Source organism: Podarcis melisellensis (genome assembly GCF_964234715.1).
Source record: "Podarcis melisellensis genome assembly, chromosome: 1".
NCBI classification, from domain to species: domain Eukaryota; kingdom Metazoa; phylum Chordata; class Lepidosauria; order Squamata; family Lacertidae; genus Podarcis; species Podarcis melisellensis.
The window spans coordinates 2,030,405-2,051,490 of record NC_138528.1 but is presented as its reverse complement, the minus strand read 5'-3'; the positions used below and the strand labels follow the sequence as shown (position 1 = coordinate 2,051,490).

At 48.1% G+C, this 21,086-nt stretch overlaps 1 protein-coding gene across 2 annotated transcripts in view; it reads left to right on the top strand.

Moving 5' to 3' along the window:
- The window catches only part of MDGA2 (MAM domain containing glycosylphosphatidylinositol anchor 2), a 392,859-nt gene that overhangs the window by 321,726 nt on the left and 50,047 nt on the right, over positions 1-21,086 (top strand). For both annotated transcript variants that reach the window (XM_081910051.1, XM_081910050.1), the window contains exon 9: positions 1,984-2,253. In XM_081910051.1, coding sequence (XP_081766177.1) covers positions 1,984-2,253 — 270 coding nt within the window. The remainder of the gene's footprint in view (positions 1-1,983; positions 2,254-21,086) is intronic.

Here is a 21,086-nt window from a genome sequence, read left to right as displayed (position 1 = left end):
CATTGACCTATAGGTTCATTTCCTATAGCTAGAACAACTTCTCTGTATTTCAATATATTCCTCATCTCGCTATAAGGAGACATTTTTCCACTTACGGGTTTATTCTAAAGACAACCAAATCTTGGTTGTTGAACCTTGACTCGATAGGTAGGCATTTAGGCATCCCCATTCCTTCTGGACTATTTTATTGGGCTTGTTCCTTAAGGCTTTCATCAACTTAGTGAGTTCCAAGCCCTCGCTCAGCTTTTGTAGCCCTTCTTCTCCAGTTGGTATATGGTCACCCTTCCAGTGCTTTGTTGTTGTTTAGTCGTTTAGTTGTGTCTGCCTCTTCGTGACCCCCTGGACCAGAGCACGCCAGGCACTCCTGTCTTCCACTGCCTCCCGCAGTTTGGTCAAACTCATGCTGGTAGCTTCAAGAACACTGTCCAACCATCTCGTCCTCCATCGTCCCCTTCTCCTTGTGCCCTCCATCTTTCCCAACATCAGGGTCTTTTCCAGGGAGTCTTCTCTTCTCATGAGGTGGCCAAAGTCTTGGAGTCTCAGCTTCAGGATCTGTCCTTCCAGTGAGCACTCAGGGCTGATTTCCTTCAGAATGGAGAGGTTGGATCTTCTTGCAGTCCATGGGACTCTCAAGAGTCTCCTCCAGCACCAGAATTCAAAAGCATCCATTCTTCGGCGATCAGCCTTCTTGATGGTCCAGCTCTCACTTCCATACATCACTACTGGGAAAACCAGAGCTTTGACTATACGGACCTTTGTCGGCAAGGGGATGTCTCTGCTTTTTAAGATGCTGTCTAGGTTTGTCATTGCTTTTCTCCCAAGAAGCAGGCGTCTTTTAATTTTGTGAGTCCTTAGCAATAGCTAGTAGTGAAAAGAAACTATTAAATCCTTGTTGGGTGGGGTGAATGTTGTAAAAACAGAGCCAGGAGATCTTCTGATGATTGAAGAAATTTGTGGATGAGTTTATAGCCTTGATGCTTCCTCTGTTCCTGGGATTGCTCTGTCTGTTAAGGCTGTTGCTTAGTTACCCGGTTGCAGCTCTGCTTGTTACGTGACAATGTCTACTTGTGTGTAAAGCTAAGGTGAGGGAAGGCCTCTGTGGAGTTTAGAGGCCTAACAATTTAACCCCTGTGTTGCAAACAATAGTCAGTAATATCCAAGGCATATTATATACTTATACTTTTTCATTCACCATATAGATGGGTTTATGAAGCATTTCTGTATCCTTCTGCTGTGCTGAAGAAGAATTCCACGAAACAGTGGGTATATCCAGAATCACTGTTCACGTCTGTTTGCGAACTACTTTGTCATCGCCGGACGCCATAAACTAAGCTTTACAGCCTGTTTTTGCCAGATAAGAATCTGACCCATTGCTTCTTTCAGAGACTTGCATAGTCTTCAAAGACTTTCCGAGACTTATAAGACTTAAGTTTATTTGGTTTTATGTTTTCAAGAGAATCCATTAAGAGAGCATATTTTGTGACTTTCAGAGATTCCTAAGTTTTCTGTTTATGTGATTTCATATATTTCATATTATATAAAGAGTATATATTGATATCATATCATTGAATTTGGTCATCGTGTTGCCTTGGATATTACCAACTACCGTATTTTTCGCTCTATAAGACGCACCAGACCGCAAGACGCACCTAGTTTTTGGAGGAGGAAAACAAGAAAAAAATATTCTGAATCTCAGAAGCCAGAACAGCAAGAGGAACCACTGTGCAGTGATCCCTCTTGCTGTTCTGGCTTCCGGGATAGCTGCACAGCCTGCATTCGCTCCATAAGACGCACACATATTTCCCCTTACTTTTTAGGAGGAAAAGAGTGAGTCTTATAGAGCAAAAAATACGGTAGTTTATAGGCCTGGTGACTCTGCTTTTTGTGGGTTCTGACCTAGCAAAACGGTCTCCAGCATCACAGCCGGTGTGGTTCACTGAAGGAAACCTGTTGCAATCCCCTCTCCTTTCTTGCTTCTTGCAGATCCTCCCGCCGTGGAGCCGACCTTCTTGGAGATCCGTCAGGGCCAAGGCCGAAGCGTCACCATGACCTGCCGTGTTCTGAGGGCTTACCCCACCCGCGTCTTGACCTTCGAGTGGCGGCTGGGCAACAAACTCCTTCGGACGGGGCAGTTTGACGCCCAGGACTCCACCGAGTACACGATCCGGAGCCTTTCCAGAGACAGCTATGGGATTTACAACTGCAACATCATCAACGAGGCGGGGGCCGGGAGGTGCACCTTTCTGGTGACAGGTAGGCTTCCCCTGTACTGCTGGGTCTAGGGCTAGCAGGCCAGGATGAGGCAGGGGACAAAGGCTTTCCCCCACACACCCCCACCTCCAGGATTGCCATGAAGCCAAGGCTGTAGTGCGCACTCCAGCGCATGAAAATGCGGAACAGGTGCCTTCTCTCTGGGGTGCAAAAGATGGGCCACCTCCCTCCATCGCTGATCAATGTGGGCAGGCAGTGGTGACTTTGTGATGGAGGAAAAGTAGTGTGTGTGCGTTGAGAGCATGGTGTCATAATTGTGTGTAGGTGGGGGGGGGGAGAGAGAGAGACTCCAAATGTCCCTATTTTCCAGGGACAGTCCCGGATTTACAGGAGCTGTCCCAGTTTCTGATTTGATCCTAGAATGATCTGATGATGATGATTATATTATTACTATTAGAATTTATATACTACCCTATACCTGGAGATATCAGGGTGGTTCACAGAAAAGATCACAATATATAAAATCAAAATAAAAACAATAAGCCAATAACACCCCTCCCATCCCAAAGAGCCACATTTTGAAAGGGTATAGGATGTCAATCAGGTCAGGCAAAGGCTTGGTGCCTAAAGGTGTATAATTAAGGTGCCAGGCGAACTTCTCTGGGGAGAGCATTCCATAGACAGGGAGCCACTGCAGAGAAGGCCCTGTTCTCGTATTGCCACCCTCCAGATCTCTTGAGGAGAGGGCACACAAAGAAGGGCTTCAGAAGATGATCTCAGGGTCTGGGTAGGTTCATATGGGAAGATGTGGTCCTTGAGGTATTGGGGTCCTGAACTGTTCCTTAGGACATCCATTTTCACTGGAGAAATTTTGGAAGGCATCCTACATGTGTGTGTAGGAAGGACGTGTGCATTTAGGATGCAATTTAGATAAATTCATGAATGGGAAGGGTAAAAAAAAAAAGGTAAAGGACCCCTGGACGGTTAGGTCCAGTCAAAGGTGACTGTGGGGTTGCGGCGCTCATCATGCTTTCAGGCAGAGGGAGCCAGCATTTGTCCACAGACAGCTTTCCAAGTCATGTGGCCAGCAGAACTAAACTGCTTCTGGTGCAACGGAACACCGTGACGGAAACCAGAGCACATGGAAACAATGTTTCCCTTCCCACCGCAGTGGTACCTATTTATCTACTCGTGCTGGTGTGCTTTCTAACTGCTAGGTTGGCAGGAGCTGGGACAAAGCAATGGGAGCTCACTCCGTTGTGGGGATTCGAACCGCCAACCTTCTGATTGGCAAGCCCAAGAGGCTCAGTGGTTTAGACCACAGCGCCACCCGCGTCCCTTGGGGAAAGGGTATTGATTACTACCAGTCATGAGGCAATAATGTAGGAGGCAACAATGCTTCTGAATGGCAGTTGCTGGAAACCCCAGGAGGGGAGGTTCCCTTTGTGTTTGCATCCTCCTTGCTGGTTCCCTGCAGGCACCTGGTTCGCCCCTGGGAGAGGAGGATGCTGAGCTAGATGGGCCATGGGCCTGATCCACCAGGCTCTTCTGATGTGCCTTGGGGCAAGGAGGAGGAATGTGCAGGAGGAAGCAGGTTTTGCATCATGTTTGGATTGCTTGCCTTGAGTTCCGCTTTGGATTCCCCACCTTCCGCAGTGATGTGAAAAAAATCCCTTTGACACGGTTGCTTTTGTGCTCAACTCCACTGCGTTGTCGGAAGCCCAAATTGCCGGTGCAGAGAGGAGCCTCGGGGGCCATTAACGTCCCTCCTGCTCGCTGGCGAGTCCCTGTTTAATAGCTCTGGCACTCATTGCCCAACGATTTGCCACCCATTACGAGCAAGCGCAGCTCCATCGCTCTCCCCTGAGGTGTACATTAGGCGCTTGATCCTCTTTCTTTCCTCTTCTCTCCGGTCTGCCTCGGAATGAAGACAGGCGGGAAGGACGGAGAGGCGTTTCAGGAGCCTGATGCAACGGGGAGATGCTCTGGGGCTCCGCAAGGCAGAACAGCCGATTGTTGCTCAGCCTGTTCATCATCACCATCATCATAATTTATTATTTATACCCCGCCCATCTGGCTGGGTTTCCCCAGCCACTCTGGGCGGCTTCCAACAAAACACTGAAATACTATAACCTATTAAACATTAAAAGCTTCCCTAAACAGGGCTGCCTTCAGATGTCTTCTAAAAGTCTGGTAGTTGTTTATCTCTTTGACATCTGGTGGGAGAGTGTTCCACAGGGCAGGTGCCACCACCAAGAAGGCCCTCAGCCAGGTTCTCTGTAACCTCACTTCTTGCAGGGAGGGAACCGCCAGAAGGCTCTTGGCGCTGGACCTCAGCATCCGGCAGAATGATGGGGTGGAGACACTCCTTCAGGTATACTGAACTGAGGCCGTTTAGGGCTTTAAAGGTCAGCACCAACACTTTGAATTGTGCTCGGAAATGTACTGGGAGCCAGTGTAGGTCTTTCAAGACCGGTGTTATGTGGTCTCAGCAGCCGCTCCCAGTCACCAGTCTGGCTGCCGCATTCTGGATTAGTTGTAGTTGCTGGGTCACCTTCAAAGGTAGCCCCACATAGAGCGCATTGCAGTAGTCCAAGAGGGAGATAACCAGAGCATGCAACTGTCAACTCAAGGGATATTAATGCCACCCAATTCAGCTTTTTATGAGTCTTCTTCTAGCCTAGTCCCCACATTTCTCTTATGTAGGGATGGAGGATGACAAACTTAGGCAGCATCTTAAAAAGCAGAGACATCACCTTCCCAACAAAGGCCCGTATAGTTTAAAGCTCTGGTTTTCCCAGCCGTGATGTAAGGAAGTGAGAGCTGGACCATAAAGAAGGCTGATCGCCGAAGAATGGATGCTTTTGAATTCTGGTGCTGGAGGAGACTCTTGAGAGTCCCATGGACTGCAAGAAGATCCAACCTCTCCATTCTGAAGGAAATCAGCCCTGCGTGCTCACTGGAAGGACAGATCGTGAAGCTGAGACTCCAAGACTTTGTCCACCTCATGAGAAGAGAAGACTCCCTGGAAAAGACCCTGATGTTGGGAAAGATGGAGGGCACAAGGAGAAGGGGACGACAGAGGACAAGATGGTTGGACAGTGTTCTCGAAGCTACAAACATGAGTCTGACCAAACTGCGGGAGACAGGGGAAGACAGAAGTGCCTGGCGTGCTCTGGTCCAGGGGGTCACGAAGAGGCCGACATGACTAAACAACAGGGATGGAGGAAGAATTCAGTTCCATTTCCATGTAAAAACAAACTTACGTAACTTGCGCTTCCTGACACAACATACAGACTGATGCACAACCGCCTTCGGAAATTCATTTTCTTCCAGACTGATTTGTACAAGAATGGATTTAAAGGTGCATTTTAAAAATGGATATATTGGCGAAAATGGACAGCATTGGGATGATTGCACAACATTTATCATGAGGACTTTAAAAAATAACAATCATAAGCCAATCTGAAAATGCACAGAACCAAATTTAAGATGGGGGGGGGGGAATGATAAACTGAGCTTGACATATTTTCCGATCCGCACAGCGCTGGCAGGGTTGAATCAGGGACCAGCTCCCTGTCTCTGAGCTCTTCCCTACAAAGAGAGGTGCAGGATCGGGGCCCATTACCTGCCGATGCCTCATTCTGCCTGTTGGCACCCACTGCATCCAAGGCATTATGGAACCTCTCGTCAACATGACGTATAGATAGGCAGAGAAAAGTACACAAGGACATGCAAAATCCTTGGATCACTCTTTGTCTTCTGTCTGGGATTGATTCCTCTCTTCATGTTGCAATCCTGGATCCTAGGCTGAACACCTCACTTGTTTTTTTATTGCATTGCAAAAGAAAAAAGAAAAAGGATATTGCAAACCATTGTGCGAAATCTGGGCTCTTATGAGATAACTTGTAGAACAAGGTCTTTAAAACATCACGATTGTGCCCTCTGGCAGACAACTGTTTACAGAGTGGGCACAGGAGGTTGCAAACAGTCTTGAGTTCTCGTTGAGTGTTTTGTTTTTAAACCATAAGGGCCATTTCATGTCTGTGGGAGGGCTGAAAGGCTTCAGAACGTGAGATCCTGCTGGATTAGACCAGTGGCCCCTCGAGTCCCCTATCCTGTCCTCACCGGGGCTGACCAAATGCCTGGGGAAAACCTGCAAGTGGGATATGAGCACAAGATAATAATAATAATAATAATAATAATAATAATAATAATAATAATAATTCATTTATACCCCACCCATCTGGGTGGCTTCCAGCAAAATATTAAAATACAATACAGTGGTACCTCTGGTTGCGAACGGGATCCATTCCGGAGGCCCGTTCGCAACATGAAAAGAGCGCAACCCGCAGCGGCGTGTCTGCGCACGGGCGGGATGCAATTCGCCACTTCTGCGCATGCACGTGACGTCATTTTGTGCGTCTGTGCATGTGCGAACGGCGACACCCGGAAGTAACCCTTTCCGGTACTTCTGGGTCGCCGCGGGACGTATCCTGAAAGAACGTAACATGAAGCGGGCGTAACATGAGGTATGACTGTAATTCATCAAACATTAAAAGCTTCCCTAAACAGGGCTGCCTTCAGATGTCTTCTAAAAGTCAGGTAGTTCTTTATCTCTTTGACATCTGCTGGGAGGGCGTTCCACAGGGCGGGTGCCACTACCGAGAAGGCCCTGTGCCTGGTTCCCTGAAACCTCACTTCTTGAAGGGAGGGAAGCGCCAGAAGGCCCTCGGAGCTGGACCTGAGCGTCCAGGCTGGATGATGGGGGTGGAGACGCTCCTTCATGTCTGCTGGGCCTTTGAGGCCGTTTAGGGCTTTCAAGGTCAGCACCAACACTCTGAATTGTACTCAGAAACAGACTGGGAGCCAGTGTAGGTCTTTCAAGAATGGTGTTATATGGTCTCCCCTCCTGGGGTTTCCAGCAACTGGCATTCAAAAGCATTCCTGCCTCCAACTGTGGAGCCAGAGTAGAGCCTTCCCGGCTGTAGCAGCCAATAGGCTTTTCCTCCTCCACCAATTTGCCTCCTTCTCTTTCAAAGCCATCTAAGTGGGTGGCTGTCACTGCCTCCTGGGGGAGCGAGTGCTGCTGGCGCTGCGTGAAAAAGTGCTTTCTTTTATCAGCCCTGAACCTTGCAGCAATCGGCTTCAATGGATTTCCACGACTTCTTGCATTACAACAGAGAAAACCCTTTCTGTATCCACTTTCTCCATGATTTTTATAAAGTGCCTCTTCCCTGGCCTTGGTTCTCCTCCGAAAAACCACATTCAGAAGGCTTTTGATCTATCCTTAAACAAGTTGCCAACTTTGGGTTCATCTACTTTTTGTCTGGGTATCTTTCTTTTCTTCTGAGGCCCCGTGCTGCATTTATTTTTGCAGAAGGACCAACGTTCAGTGGGAAAGCGTTTATTTTCGGTGCAAATTGTCGCATTTGCAACCTTCAGGTTTTCAGAAGAAAGGTCCCAACAAGACAGCATTAGATAAGGGGAAGGGCCACAGACCGTTAAACTATAAAGCACCTGATTTGCATGACGAAGGTTACAGGTTCAATCCTGGGAGCTTGCAACATTCTTTGTCTGTGTCAGGGAACTGCCATCGGAGCCAGAGGCGGAGGGAAGGCTCCATAGGGATGCCGGAGAGGGTCCCAGTAGGGAGAGAGGCAGCCCATCTGCTGGGGAAGGAAATCAGCGTAACACCAGGGATAAAGGGGGGCGGATGGGGGAATCGGAGAGGAGGCTCCAGGACTCTTCCCCGGAGACCAGCGGGGAGAGCACAGGTCCTCCGCTGCCCACACCCTCCCTGCGCAGAAGACTTCCGCGCAGGGAGAGTAGGAGGACACTAGGTGTCGAAGAACTTCTTTGCTGGAAGAAGTTCAAGAAACGCCCACTGACGGATTCTGCCAGCGATTGAGACAGCCACGGGTGAGAGGCTGTCCAGACAGAAAGGGTTCACCCAGGTAAACTAGCCAGGAGTGGCGGCAACTTGCGCATGAGCAACCCCTAGAACCATTACAGTCTGGAACCCCCTGGGTAGCTGGTACCCTCAAGACCATTGAATACCTCAGATACATCCACTGTAAATGATGGCACTGAATTGAACGTGTTTCCTTGTGGGGGCATGAGAACAAATCCCCTGTAATTCTCTCCTGCCTGCCATGGGAGAGATTTGATTATCAGACTGACTGTTAGTTATTAGCTTCCACTTTTAAGTCCAAATGAAAGTTGGAGGCTATAAACCAGCAGAGTAAATTATAAGTTTCCATAGGAGCCTGAAGGACGGTTCCTGCGATGTTTAAACCTCCCTCAAGGACAGGGAGAACAGAAGTCTCTTTTTTCCTAGCTGTGCCATTCGGGGTGGCAGTTTCAGAGTCCTGCAAGCCATGGATCTGGTTCCTCTTTGAAGCCCTGACCCTCCAACAGGCAAAGTTCAAACCAAGCCATCCCTCACCTTTGATGCTCCGAGGCTCTGCTTCAATTCACACAGCCAGTTAAACACATCAGAGCTCTCACGACGTGACCTTTTGGGTCCGGCTGAGTCACCCGGCAAATGTTCTGTGACGTCTTGGGCACCATGTCGAGACCTTCACGTGCCGCCTCCTCGTTCAGTCGGCAGTTCGGAGAGCCAGCCTATGCAAAGAGATCAACGTTCTTCCTGGAGTTTGCCTGGCTTTTGAGTTCATGAGAAACGGCGGTAAATGGGGACATGGTAGAAGTTTATCAGATAATGAGTTGGAAGGGCCCTCTAGTCCAGGGGTCAGCAAACTTACCACACCTCGGGCCAGTGTCTCCAGCGCCACATACGTAGCGGGCAGGAGGGCAGGGGAGCGTGTGCCCATACACGTGCACACATGCTATTTCCGGCGCACTTCTGGGTCGGAGGAGCACCGGAAATAGCTTGTGCGCATGTGCACCGGCCTCCTCTGACCCAGACGTGCACCGTAAATAATGCTTGCGCATGCGCAAATAATGCTTGCACATGCGCACAAGCTATTTCTGGTGCTCCTCCGACCCTGAAGTGGGTAGCCGTGCTACGCATTGCCGGTAAGAGCAGGTGGTGGTAGCGGGGGTCACTGCGGGGTGGATAAACGAGTCCCTCGGGCCTTATCTGGCCTGTGAGCCTTAGTTTGGGGACCTCTGCTCTAGTCCAACCCCCCGCAATGCAAGAATCTCGGCTAAAGCATCCCTGATAAGTGGTTCATCCAACCTCTGCTTAAAAACCTCCAAGGAAGGAGAGTTCACTATCTCTCCTGGGAGTCCATTCCACTGCTGAACAAACAGCTCTTACTGTCAGGAAGTGTTTCCAAATGTTTAGTCGGAATCTCCTTTCTTGCAACTTGGAGCCACTGGTTCGGGTACTCCCTGTCGGAGGTTCCGTACAACCGAGATGAAATGCCTCTCCTCCTCCAGTCGTGTCTTCGGAATCCATGTAGGCTCTCCTCCAACAATGATTAACGACCTAAGCCTTTGATGAGGCTTAGGCACGCTCCCCCATTACGCAGAGTATCCAAATAGCAGAAGGAGTTGAGAAATGTGTGCTACATTGCTACGTTTATTCCTAACTACACAGGACAGAAAAGAATATGTGACTGCTCTCTCTGTGAGAGACAGAGAGAGAGAAAAGGCACAAAGAAACAGGAAACCAGAAACATCAACATCCGTCTCCCGTGAGATTTAAAGCAGTCTGGAATGTCAATAGAGTCTTGTGACTCCACAAACTGCACAGTAGCATAACAAAAACCTAACACTCCCCTCCAGAGCAGGAGAAAACAAGCCTGCTCCCTCCTCCATAATAATAATAATAATTTATTATTTATACCCCGCCCATCTGGCTGAGGTTCCCCAGCCACTCTGGGCGGCTCCCAATCAGTGTTAAAAATAGTACAGCATTACATATTAAAAACTTCCCTGAACAGGGCTGCCTTAAGATGTTTTCTGAATGTCAGGTAATTCTTTATCTCTTTGACATCTGATGGGAGGGCGTTCCACAGGGCGGGTGCCACTACCGAGAAGGCCCTCTGCCTGGTTCCCTGTAGCCTCACTTCTCGCAATGAGGGAACCGCCAGAAGGCCCTCGGCGCTGGATCTCAGTGTCCGGGCTGAACGATGGGGGTGGAGACGCTCCTTCAGGTATACAGGACCGAGGCCGTTTAGGGCTTTAAAGGTCAGCACCAACACTTTGAATCGTGCTCAGAAACGTACTGGGAGCCAGTGCAGATCTCTCAGAACCGGTGTTATGTGGTCCCGGTGGCCACTCCCAGTCACCAGTCTAGCTGCCGCATTCTGGATTAATTGCAGTTTCCGGGTCACCTTCAAAGGTAGCCCCATGTAGAGCGCATTGCAGTAGTCCAAGCGGGAGATAACTAGAGCATGCACCACTCTGGCGAGACAGTCCGCGGGGAGGTAGGGTCTTAGCCTGCGTACCAGGTGGAGCTGGTAGACAGCTGCCCTGGACACAGAGTTAACCTGCGCCTCCATGGACAGCTGTGAGTCCAAAATGACTCCCAGGCTGCGCACCTGGTCCTTCAGGGGCACAGTTACCCCATTCAGGACCAGGGAATCCTCCACACCTGCCCGCCTCCTGACTCCCAAAAACAGTACTTCTGTCTTGTCAGGATTCAACCTCAATCTGTTAGCTGCCATCCAACCTCCAACCGCCTCCAGGCACTCACACAGGACCTTCACCGCCTTCACCGCCTTCCATCTGACAGCCCTTAATATATTTGAAGACAGCTCTCCTATCTCCTCTCAGTCTCCTCTTTTCCAGGCTAAACATACCCAGCTCCTTCAACCGTTCCTCATCAGGCTTGGTTTCCAGACCCTGGATCATCTTGGTTGCCCTCCTCCGCACACCTTCCAGCTTGTCCACATCCTTCTTAAATTGTGGTGCCCAGAACTGGACATGGTATTCCAGGTGTGGTCTGACCAAGGTTGAACAGAGTGGTACTATGACTTCCCTTCAGAGCCAGACCACGCATGAGGCAAGCTGAGGCAACCGCTGCCTCGGGCAGCAGAATACCATAGGGTGGCACTCATTTGAGTGCCCTGCCTGCCCTGACACCACCACCAGTTGTGGAGAAGCAGAGCCTAAAGTGGTGACGGTTTCTGGTGAGATCTCACCAAAATCTCGCCAGATCTCACAGGAACCAAGTACCACCACACAACCCAGGTAAAAGTGTCTGTGCCAGTGGGACAATGCCATACCTGCTTCACTTGATCTGGGCGTGATACTTCAATTGATGCAACCTAAAATGGGATTATTTATTTTCATGATGCTGGATCGCAATCTACCACCTCAATCCCGATCTACCATGTCTAGTTTATGAAATGGGCAGACCTGTGCCAGGGTTATATATTTAATCCTGAGCCGCCACGCCACAATTCTGACTTCAGAGGGCATCCCAGAATAGATAAGGAGAGGGTCTATAGACATATCAAACCAAACCCACGAGGAACCAAACTCGAAAGGGATCTTTTGTAGGTTCAGGAAAGCACAACATGGCAGCAAGGAGAAGTCTAATTATTTTGCAACAGACACAGCCTGACCAAACTACAGGCTGCAGGAATAACTAAAGGCTGTTCATTAAACAACAGACTATTTAGTACTGCCGGTTCCTTTATTTTTCAGTTATTAAAGCACTTGATCCATCATTGACCCCCACACACCCACAAGCTCCAGTTTAAACAGAAACGCACCTGTATCTCTCCTTTCACTTCCATCATCACACTGACCTCGCCGCCACTGCCAAATGTCAAGGCAGGATTAAGCCCACCCTGTACATTTCCTCTTGCAGCCAAAACTCTGTTTTAAGTGTTCAAAGCTTCCAGTAAATTAGCGCTGTGGGTCTTTTCAAAAACGCTTTGTCATGTCTATTCGACATAGCCGATACGCCGATTATAGGGCTTTGTGTCTGCGCAAGGTACGTAAATCGGAAACGTGAGCCTGGCAGGCTGCCTCTCCGTTGCAGGAGGCTCAGGACGGTAATTAATTTTTGCGTGGTTTAAATGGACTGGGCTCCAAATCCCAGGGGCTCATAAACTGGAAACATGCTCCACACGCCCTCCGAGCCTTGCAGGAACATTGTTCAGCTGTCGAGCTCCATCCATCTCTTGAGATAAGGTGGTCAGATGCCTGGGAGATAGAATCATTGAACTGCAGAGCTGGAAAGGACCCCGGGGTCATCTAGTCCAACCCCCCACAATGCAGGAATTGCAAGTAAAGAATCCCCAACTGGTGGCCATCAAACCTCCAAGGAACGAGAGTCCATCACCATCTGAGGGAGACTGTTCCACGGTGGAGCAGCTCTTGCTGTCAGAAAGTTCTTCCTGATGTTTAGTCAAAAACTCCTTTCTTGTAATTTGAAGCCATGGGTTCGAGTCCTACCATCCAGAGCAGGAGAGAACAAGCTTGTTCCCTCTTCCATGTGACAGCCCTTGAGATATTTGGATAGATGGCTATGTTGTCACCTCTCCATCTTCTCTACTCCAGGGTCAGAGAGCTTCTTCTTCTTTGGCGATCCCTTATAGCCAAGTAAGATTGTTTTCCATAAACATGGTTTTAGCAATGAGTCCGTAAGTGACTGTGGAGGCCAATTCTGGATCCACAGGTCCTTCCACAGTGGGGACATTGGTTTCTGGGCGGGAGCTGATCATGGTGTGGATTTGCCAAGCGTGCCTTCCTCTTAGCACGTTTCTCCCTTGCGTCCTGAGTTCGGGTGCCTTCAAAGCCCATGACACCTTTGGTAAAGGCTGTTCTCCTATTGGAGCACTCACAGGCCAGTGTTTCCTAGTTGTCGGTGTTTATACTACATCTTTTTGAGATTTGCCTTGAGATTCTTTAAACCTCTTTTGTTGACCCACCAGCATTAGGTAAAGGTAAAGGGACCCCTGACCATTAGGTTCAGTCGTGGCTGACTCTCGGGTTGTGGCGCTCATCTCACTTTATTGGCCGAGGGATCCGGCGTTTGTCCACAGACAGCTTTCGGGTCATGTGACCAGCATGACTAAGCCGCTTCTGGCGAACCACAGCAGCGCACGGAAACGCCGTTTACCTTCCCGCCGGAGTGGTACCTATTTATCTACTTGCACTTTGACATGCTTTAAACCTCTTTTGTTGACCACCAACATTATGCTTTCCATTTTTAAGTTCAGAATAGAGTAGTTGCTTTGGAAGACGATAGTCAGGAATCCACACAACATGACCTTCTTGCAGGAAATGTACAGAGCGTCATAGAACTGTGGAGTCGGAAGGGATACAAATGGTCATCTAGTCCAACCCCCTGCCATGCAATGCGATGCACCCTCTGATATTCACATTTCCCGGAATTGCAGGGTGCAGTTCTCCAGCCAAGGAATGGGTACGGAAATTGATATCTTAGAGTAAATGTCTCTCTCTGTGTATATAGAAATATGTTCTATTGGGGTAAATTGCTTTGCAGGAAAAAACTGGGTCTATTAGCCAAAGCTGCCTAGAAAATGTATTTATCAGCAGAAATTCTCATTGTAATGCTGATGAATTTTCATGAGGATTTATAGAAATAGTAATTGCCAAGTATAGAAATTGTAATTGCCAAATTAAGGGACGCGGGTGTTTGCTGTGGGTTAAACCACAGAGCCTAGGACTTGCCGATCAGAAGGTCGGTGGTTCGAATCCCCGCGACGGAGTGAGCTCCTGTTGTTCGGTCCCTGCTCCTACCAACCTAGCAGTTTGAAAGCACTCAAAGTGCAAGTAGATAAATAGGTACAGCTCCGGCAGGAAGGTAAACAGTGTTTCTGTGCGCTGCTCTGGTTCGCCAGAAGCAGCTTAGTCATGCTGGCCACCTGACCCAGAAGCTGTACGCCGGCTCCCTCGGCCAATAAAGCGAGATGAGCACCGCAACCCCAGAGTCGGTCACGACTGGACCTAATGGTCAGGGGTCCCTTTACCTAATTGCCAAGTTGCTGCAGGAATGCGGGACTGCCTCTCCTGGTCTGCCCCGCGGAGGACCTTAAGGTCCACAAATGACAACGTTTTGGAGGTCCCAGGTCGCGAGGAGGTTCGATTGGTCTCAACTAGGGCCAGGGCCTTTTCAGCACTGGCCCCGACTTGGTGGAACGCTCTGTCCCAAGAAACTAGGGCCCTGCGGGGCTTGACATCTTTCTGCAGGGCCTGCAAGACAGAGCTGTTCCGCCTGGCCTTTGCTTTGGACTCAGTCTGACCCTTATGTTTCCCTCCCCTTACGGTTTTGATCTATGGGCTACTTTTAAAATGAGACTGCATTTTAAATTGCATTTTAACCTGGATTGCTTTGGCCAGGGAGGGGGGGGTATAAATAAATTATTATTATTATTATTAGGGTTGGAATGGGAAGATTGAGGGAATCTGAAATTAACAGCTCTGTCCCTGGTCTCTAGAATAAGCCAGTGACACACCTTTTTTTTTTTTTTTTTTTTGTACTGGGAGGATGAAGCTGGAGTTGGGGAAACAAGATTTCTGGGGTTGGACTAGATGACCCCTGGGGCTCATCTTCAATTCTTTGATTCTGTGCTAGAGGAAAGGCAGATGAGTCCCTGCTCTTTCCCTCTTCATCCAGCAGGGGTCACGTTTGCTTAGCTTTGGCACGGAAGGTCCTGTGGACTTTCTGTTATCTGGGAAAAGGAAAGAGAGGAGCATGGAGGAAACTCGCTCCACTTCTTAGGATTGGGCCTGCTCCAGAGATCCCGCTGTGCACATCTTAAGTTCCATAATTGTGTCATTAATGGAAGCAGCAAAAAGGGAGAGAGGATCAGTTGGTGCAGGAAGGTGGGGAGTGACTTGCGATGTGAAGAATGGTCTCCTCCAACAGACCCCGGCTGCTTGAAGATGTGAAAATCACCCTTTGCGAATCTAATTCAAACGACGGCATGCCTTCCTCGTTGCACAGACAGAGGAGTGGAATCTGCATTTATTATCAGCTCTTCATAAAATATATATTGCATAATAAAGGCCAATACAAAGCATCTTTCAGGCTGGCTGCAGCCGGCTGTAACTCACAGGGTAAATATACAGCTTTGTTTAGGATTTATGAACCACAGGCCTCGTAAGGAAAGGAACCAAAACTTGCGAGGGGGTCATGGAATTCACCCCCCACCCATCTTCAGAACTGCAGTTTGGGGAACAGCCAGGGCCCTAAACCCCACAAGGAGCGTCCAGGAGGCTCGTGGAGTCGTAGAGTTGGAAGGGATCCCCAAAGGTCATCCAGCCCAGCCCCCTGCAGTGCGTGAATCACAGCGAAAGCATCCCTGACAGGCTCTCTGCTGCTGTAAAGGGCTGTGCACCTGGGGCAGGTGATGCACTGGAAACCAAACACCTGAAACAGTTGTGTAATGAAGCTTGAGGCTGGACCTACATAAGAAACTAAGAAGATCCTGCAGGATGAGGCCAATGGCTCATCTAATCCAACACTTTTCTCCCAGATGCCCCCAGTGCGAAACCTACAAGCAGAACATGAGCGCAAGAGCGCTCCCCGCCCTCCTGTGGTCACCAGTAACTGGTGTTCAGAAGCAAAGAAGAAGAAGAAGAAGAGGAGGAGGAGGAGGAGGAGGAGGAGGAGGAGGAGGAGGAGGAGTAGTTTGGATTTGATATCCTGCCTTTCACTCCCCTTAAGGAGTCTCAAAGCGGCTCACATTCTCCTTTCCCTTCCTCCCCCACAACAAACACTCTGTGAGGTGAGTGATGCTGAGAAACTTCAGAGAAGTATGACTGGCCCAAGGTCACCCAGCAGCTGCATGTGGAGGAGCAGAGACGCGAACCCGGTTCACCAGATTACGAGTCTACCGCTCTTAACCACTACACCACACTGGCTCTCAGAACTATGTGAGTTTCTGACATAGAGAACAGGATATTGGACTCGATGGGCTCTGGTCTGATCCATCACACTCCTCTTGGGATCTTGTGCTCTTAGTGGTGATCCCAAAAGGAGCAAATTCTTGAGCAAAAATGTCTTCCCCACATCTGTGATTCCTACTGTGATCATCTGTGATTCCTACTGCAGTTTGATGAGACTGGATACATAAAAACTCTTTTTGGAAATGAAACATTCTCCAGATCCATGAGGTATTATTCAAAACTTTACTTGCAGAACTTTCTTCAAAATGATACAGAAACATCAAATGATGCATCCACAGGACATATGCCAGTCCGAGGCATAAATTCAGCATCTTACAACAAATGAACTAACTCCAACAGTCCTAGAAGCAGAGGTCTGTCTCTCCCCACAATCTGCATTCTAGCCTGAGGCTGTTTTCCTGGAGAGCTGCCTTTCTTCCATGGAGTCTGAGAACAAAGACTCCAGCCACCCCCTTTCCAGGATGGCGGATTTGCAATTCAATACCTCTCATGTGATCTAAGGTTAAACACTCACGCGTTGGCTAGCAGAAAACAATCATTAATTATCAACTCAGTTAATGCTCAGAGTCCCTTAGAGTTAAACCCTTTCACCCACACCACTGGCATTCCCATTTCAGTAAATATTAAACAATTATGCTTAACAATTGCTTCATTGCAGGGGGAGGGGGGCAAGTTGACCTTTGGGAACCCCTCCCAACTCTGCAGCCCTTTTTATTTTCTTTACAAACTTTGTTGTTGTTTAGAAAACAAACCATCCCCAATTACCACCACCGAGTTCTACGATATGATGCTGCGTTCTCTTCCTCTGAGAATGTGGATGAATGCAAAAATGCTCTTTCTTCCCTGAGCCATTTAAGAAAGGGAAGTGTAAACAGTTGTGTCTGCTTTCCCTGCCTCGAATTCTTTGCCAAATTGGTAATTATGAGAACGAGGCTTTGAGACTTGATGCTCCTGATCTTTCCGGGGGAGAGGAAATGCTTCCCTGCCATCTGCCGGAGCTCCGTTCCCCAGTTCATTTCCTCCACCGCACCCTGTCAGACTAATCGCTGCGTCTCCCTGTCTCTCTCTGTGTGTGTATTTATGGAAAATGCAGAGAGCGCTAAACGAACACACAACATATCCGTTAAGGCCTTTGGGATGTGGCTAGGCTTTCTGGATTCCCTGTCTGCACAGGAAGGCTATAGCTCCGTGGCAGAACATCGGCTTTGATTGCAGAAGGTCCTGGCGGCATCTCCTCATAGGGCTGAGAGCATCCCCTGCCCCAACCCCCTGGAGGGATGCTGCCAGTCAGGGCAGGATATACTGAGCATAATGGACCAATGGTCCGGCTCATTATAACCCACTTTCCCACGTCCCAAAGAGGCTTACGTTTCATGCGTCCTCCTCATCATCATTTTTAATTTGTATACAATGGTACCTCGGGTTAAGTACTTAATTCCTTCCAGAGGTCCGTTCTTAACCTGAAACTGTTCTTAACCTGAAGCACAACTTTAGCTAATGGGGCCTCCCACTGCTGCTGCGCCGCCAGAGCATGATTTCTGTTCTCATCCTGAAGCAAAGTTCTTAACCCGAAGCACTATTTCTGAGTTAGCAGAGACTGTAACCTGAAGCGTATGTAACCTGAAGCGTCTGTAACCTGAGGTACCACTGTACCATCTTTCTATCTTACAATACTCAAGGCGGCTTACAAGCTGAAGAAAGAAAAATGTACATCTCATAACAATCTAATGCAATACAAAAATGTGATAATAAAACATAACTTTAAAATAAGCAACCTACATCAGAAAAGTAACATTCAGCGATCATTAGAATAGTATAAAATAGCAATATCAACATATAAAAGTTAAACAGAAATCCACTCAACAGTTACAATAAATAATTTCGAAACTGTAATCAATAAAACAACGGCAAGCCACAGGACATAAAATAATACAATGCAAATTGAGAAGCAGAGACTGGAGGGGAGAGCAAGGCAGGTGGAAGGAGGCCTTGCCTTACGAAGTCTCTCCCCTCACAGTTCTTCCTCCAGGACCAAGCAGGGAACTGTGTCTCAATAAGCCAGTTGAGACGCTTGGATTTGCCAAGTGTGCCTTCCTCTTAGCACATTTCTCCCTTGCGTCCTGAGTTTGAGTGTCTTCAAAGCCCAGGACACCTTTGGTCAAAGCTGTTCTCCAACTGGAGCGTTCACAGGCCAGTGTTTCCCAGTTGTCGGTGTTTATATTACATTGTTTTAGATTTGCCTTGAGAGTCTTTAAACCTCTTTTGTTGACCACCAGCATTACACTTTCCATTTTTAAAGTTCGGAATAGAGTAGTTGCTTTGGAAGATGATAATCAGGCATCCACACAACATGACCAGTCCAACAAAGTTGATGTTGAAGAATCATTGCTTCAACACTGGTGATCTTTGCTTCTTCCAGTACACTGGCATTAGTTTGCCTGTCTTCCCAAGTGATGTGTAAATTTTTTTGGAGACACTGTTGATGGAATCTCCCTTGCATCCTGAGTTTGAGTGTCTTCAAAGCCCATGACACCTTTGGTCAAGGCTGTTCTCCAACTGGAGCGCTCGCAGGCCAGTGTTTCCCAATTGTTGGTGTTTATACTACAGAATAGAACAGAATAGAGTAGTTGCTTTGGAAGACGGTCATCAGGCATCCATAGAACATGACCAGTCCAACGAAGTTGATGTGAAGAATTGTTGCAGCAATAATTCATTGGAAGTCCACAATTTCCAGCTCTCTCTCTCTCCCTCCCTCCCTCCCTCCCTCCCTCCCACACACACACACACACTTGCATTGCTTTGAGTTCAGCACCGCAATTTCTGTTCCGTATTGATCCTCCTGCTCACGGGGCAGGAGAAAGCTCTTTGAACTCGAGAGATCCTGCGCTTTCCTCCCCTGTTCTTAGGAAGCGCCAAGCTTGCAGTCGATAACAAATGCCGTGGAGATGGAAGGTGCTTTGCGAGAGGAATTTTAACTGAAATTCTCCTGGCTGGGCTGACAACCGCCCCAGAGCATCTCCTTTCAAGGCAGAGGCCAGCTCTGTCGGGGATCACAACCTAAAAGGGACCACGAATTCCATTTCCTTTGGGAGAAAATATCCTACACTCCACTAATATTGATACATTTCACAATGCAGGGCCATGTTGCTCTTTGCTCAAACGTGTATAAAGGACTCGTTCAGACGTTTATTGTTCACTGATTAATTCAAAGGCCACTTATATCCCTCGCTTTGCTCAGAAGGGCTCCTGGAGCAGCTTATGTGTCAAGGAATGCAACACGGTCCTTGCCCTCCGTCTAAAATGACACAGCACAAAAGGAAACAGGGATGGGGAGGGAAGAGGAAAACGAGCGAGCTGGGGCACCAAGCATTAAGATCAGCAAATAAAACCCACTCCATTTTAGAGTCAGAATTGTAGAGTCGGAAGGGACCCTGAGGGTCATCTGGTCCAGCCCCCTGAAATGCAGCCTTTCTTTATTATGTCTTTTGTGTTCTTATTTTGCATTGTTATGCTGTGATTCGCCCTGTGGTCTTTGGATGAAGGGCAGTATAAAAATCGAATAAATAAATAAAAAATGTGGCATGTACTCCGTAATGAAATGCAAGAGTCCCCATCTATATTGGCATTCTTCCGGCTCTGGAAGATGCATCTGGTATGCACTACCGCAATGCGCTCTATGTGGGGCTACCTTTGAAGGTGACCCAGAAACTACAACTAATCCAGAATGCGGCAACTAGACGGCGGACTGGGAGCGGCTGCCGAGACCACATAACACCGGTCCTGAGAGATCTGCATTGGCTCCCGGTACGTTTCCAAGCAGAATTCAAAGTGAAGCCCTAAGTGGCCTCAGTCCTGTATACCTGGAGGAGCGTCTCCACCCCCATCATTCTGCCCAGACACTGAGGTCCAGTTCAGAGGGCCTTCTGGCAGTTCCCTCCCTGCGAGAAGTGAGGTTACAAGGAACCAGGCAGAGGGCCTTCTCGGTGGTGGCACCCGCCCTGTGGAACACCCTCCCTTCAGATGTGAAGGAACTAAGCAGCTATCCTATCTTTAAAAGATATATGAAGGCAGCCCTGTTTAGGGAAACTTTTAATATTTAATTCTGTATTGTTTTTAACACTCAGTTGGAAGCCAGAGTGGCTGGGGAAACTCAGCCAGATGGTCAGGGTATAAATAAATTATTATTATTATTATTATTATTATTATTATTATTATTATTATTATTATATTATTATTATTATTATTATTATTATTATTATTATTATTATTAGTTTACACCAGCACACCTTCCATCGTTCAACCTGAGCCTCCTGTTTTTAATTGCTGTGGTGTGTTGTTTAATGGGATTGCTTTACTGTGTATTTCATTTATGAATGTTTATAGTTTGAACTTCATCTGTTAGAAAAATTCATGGCACTGGCTACCGATTAGTTTCTGGGTCCGATTCAAAGCGTTGGTTTTGACCTATAAAGCCTTAATTGGCTCAGGACTGCAATCCCTCAAGGACCACCTCTTCCCATATGAACCTACCCAGACCCCGAGATCATCTTCTGAGGCCCTCCTTCGTGTGCCTCCTCCTCAAGCTGTGCGGAAGGTGGCAACAAGAGAACAGGGCCTTCTCTGCAGTGGCTCCCCGTCTGTGGAATGCTCTCCCCAGGGAGGTTCACCTGGCACCTTCATTATACACCTTTAGGCGCCAGGCAAAAATGTTCCTTTTAAACCAGGCCTTTGGTTGATTTGATTGACATCCAACACCCTTTTAGAATGTGGTTCTTTGGGAGGGGATGGGTATTACTGGGTTATTGCTTTTATTTTATATACTGTGATCTTTTTGTGTGAACCACCCTGAGACCTCCGGGTATAGGGCGATATATAAATTCAATAAATAATAAAATAATAAAAATAAAAATAAAAGTCTATTGCTTAAGATGCATGATCTAGAGAGGGGTCAGCAAACTTTTTCAGCAGGGGGCCGGTCCACTGTCCCTCAGACATTGTGGGGGGCCAGACTA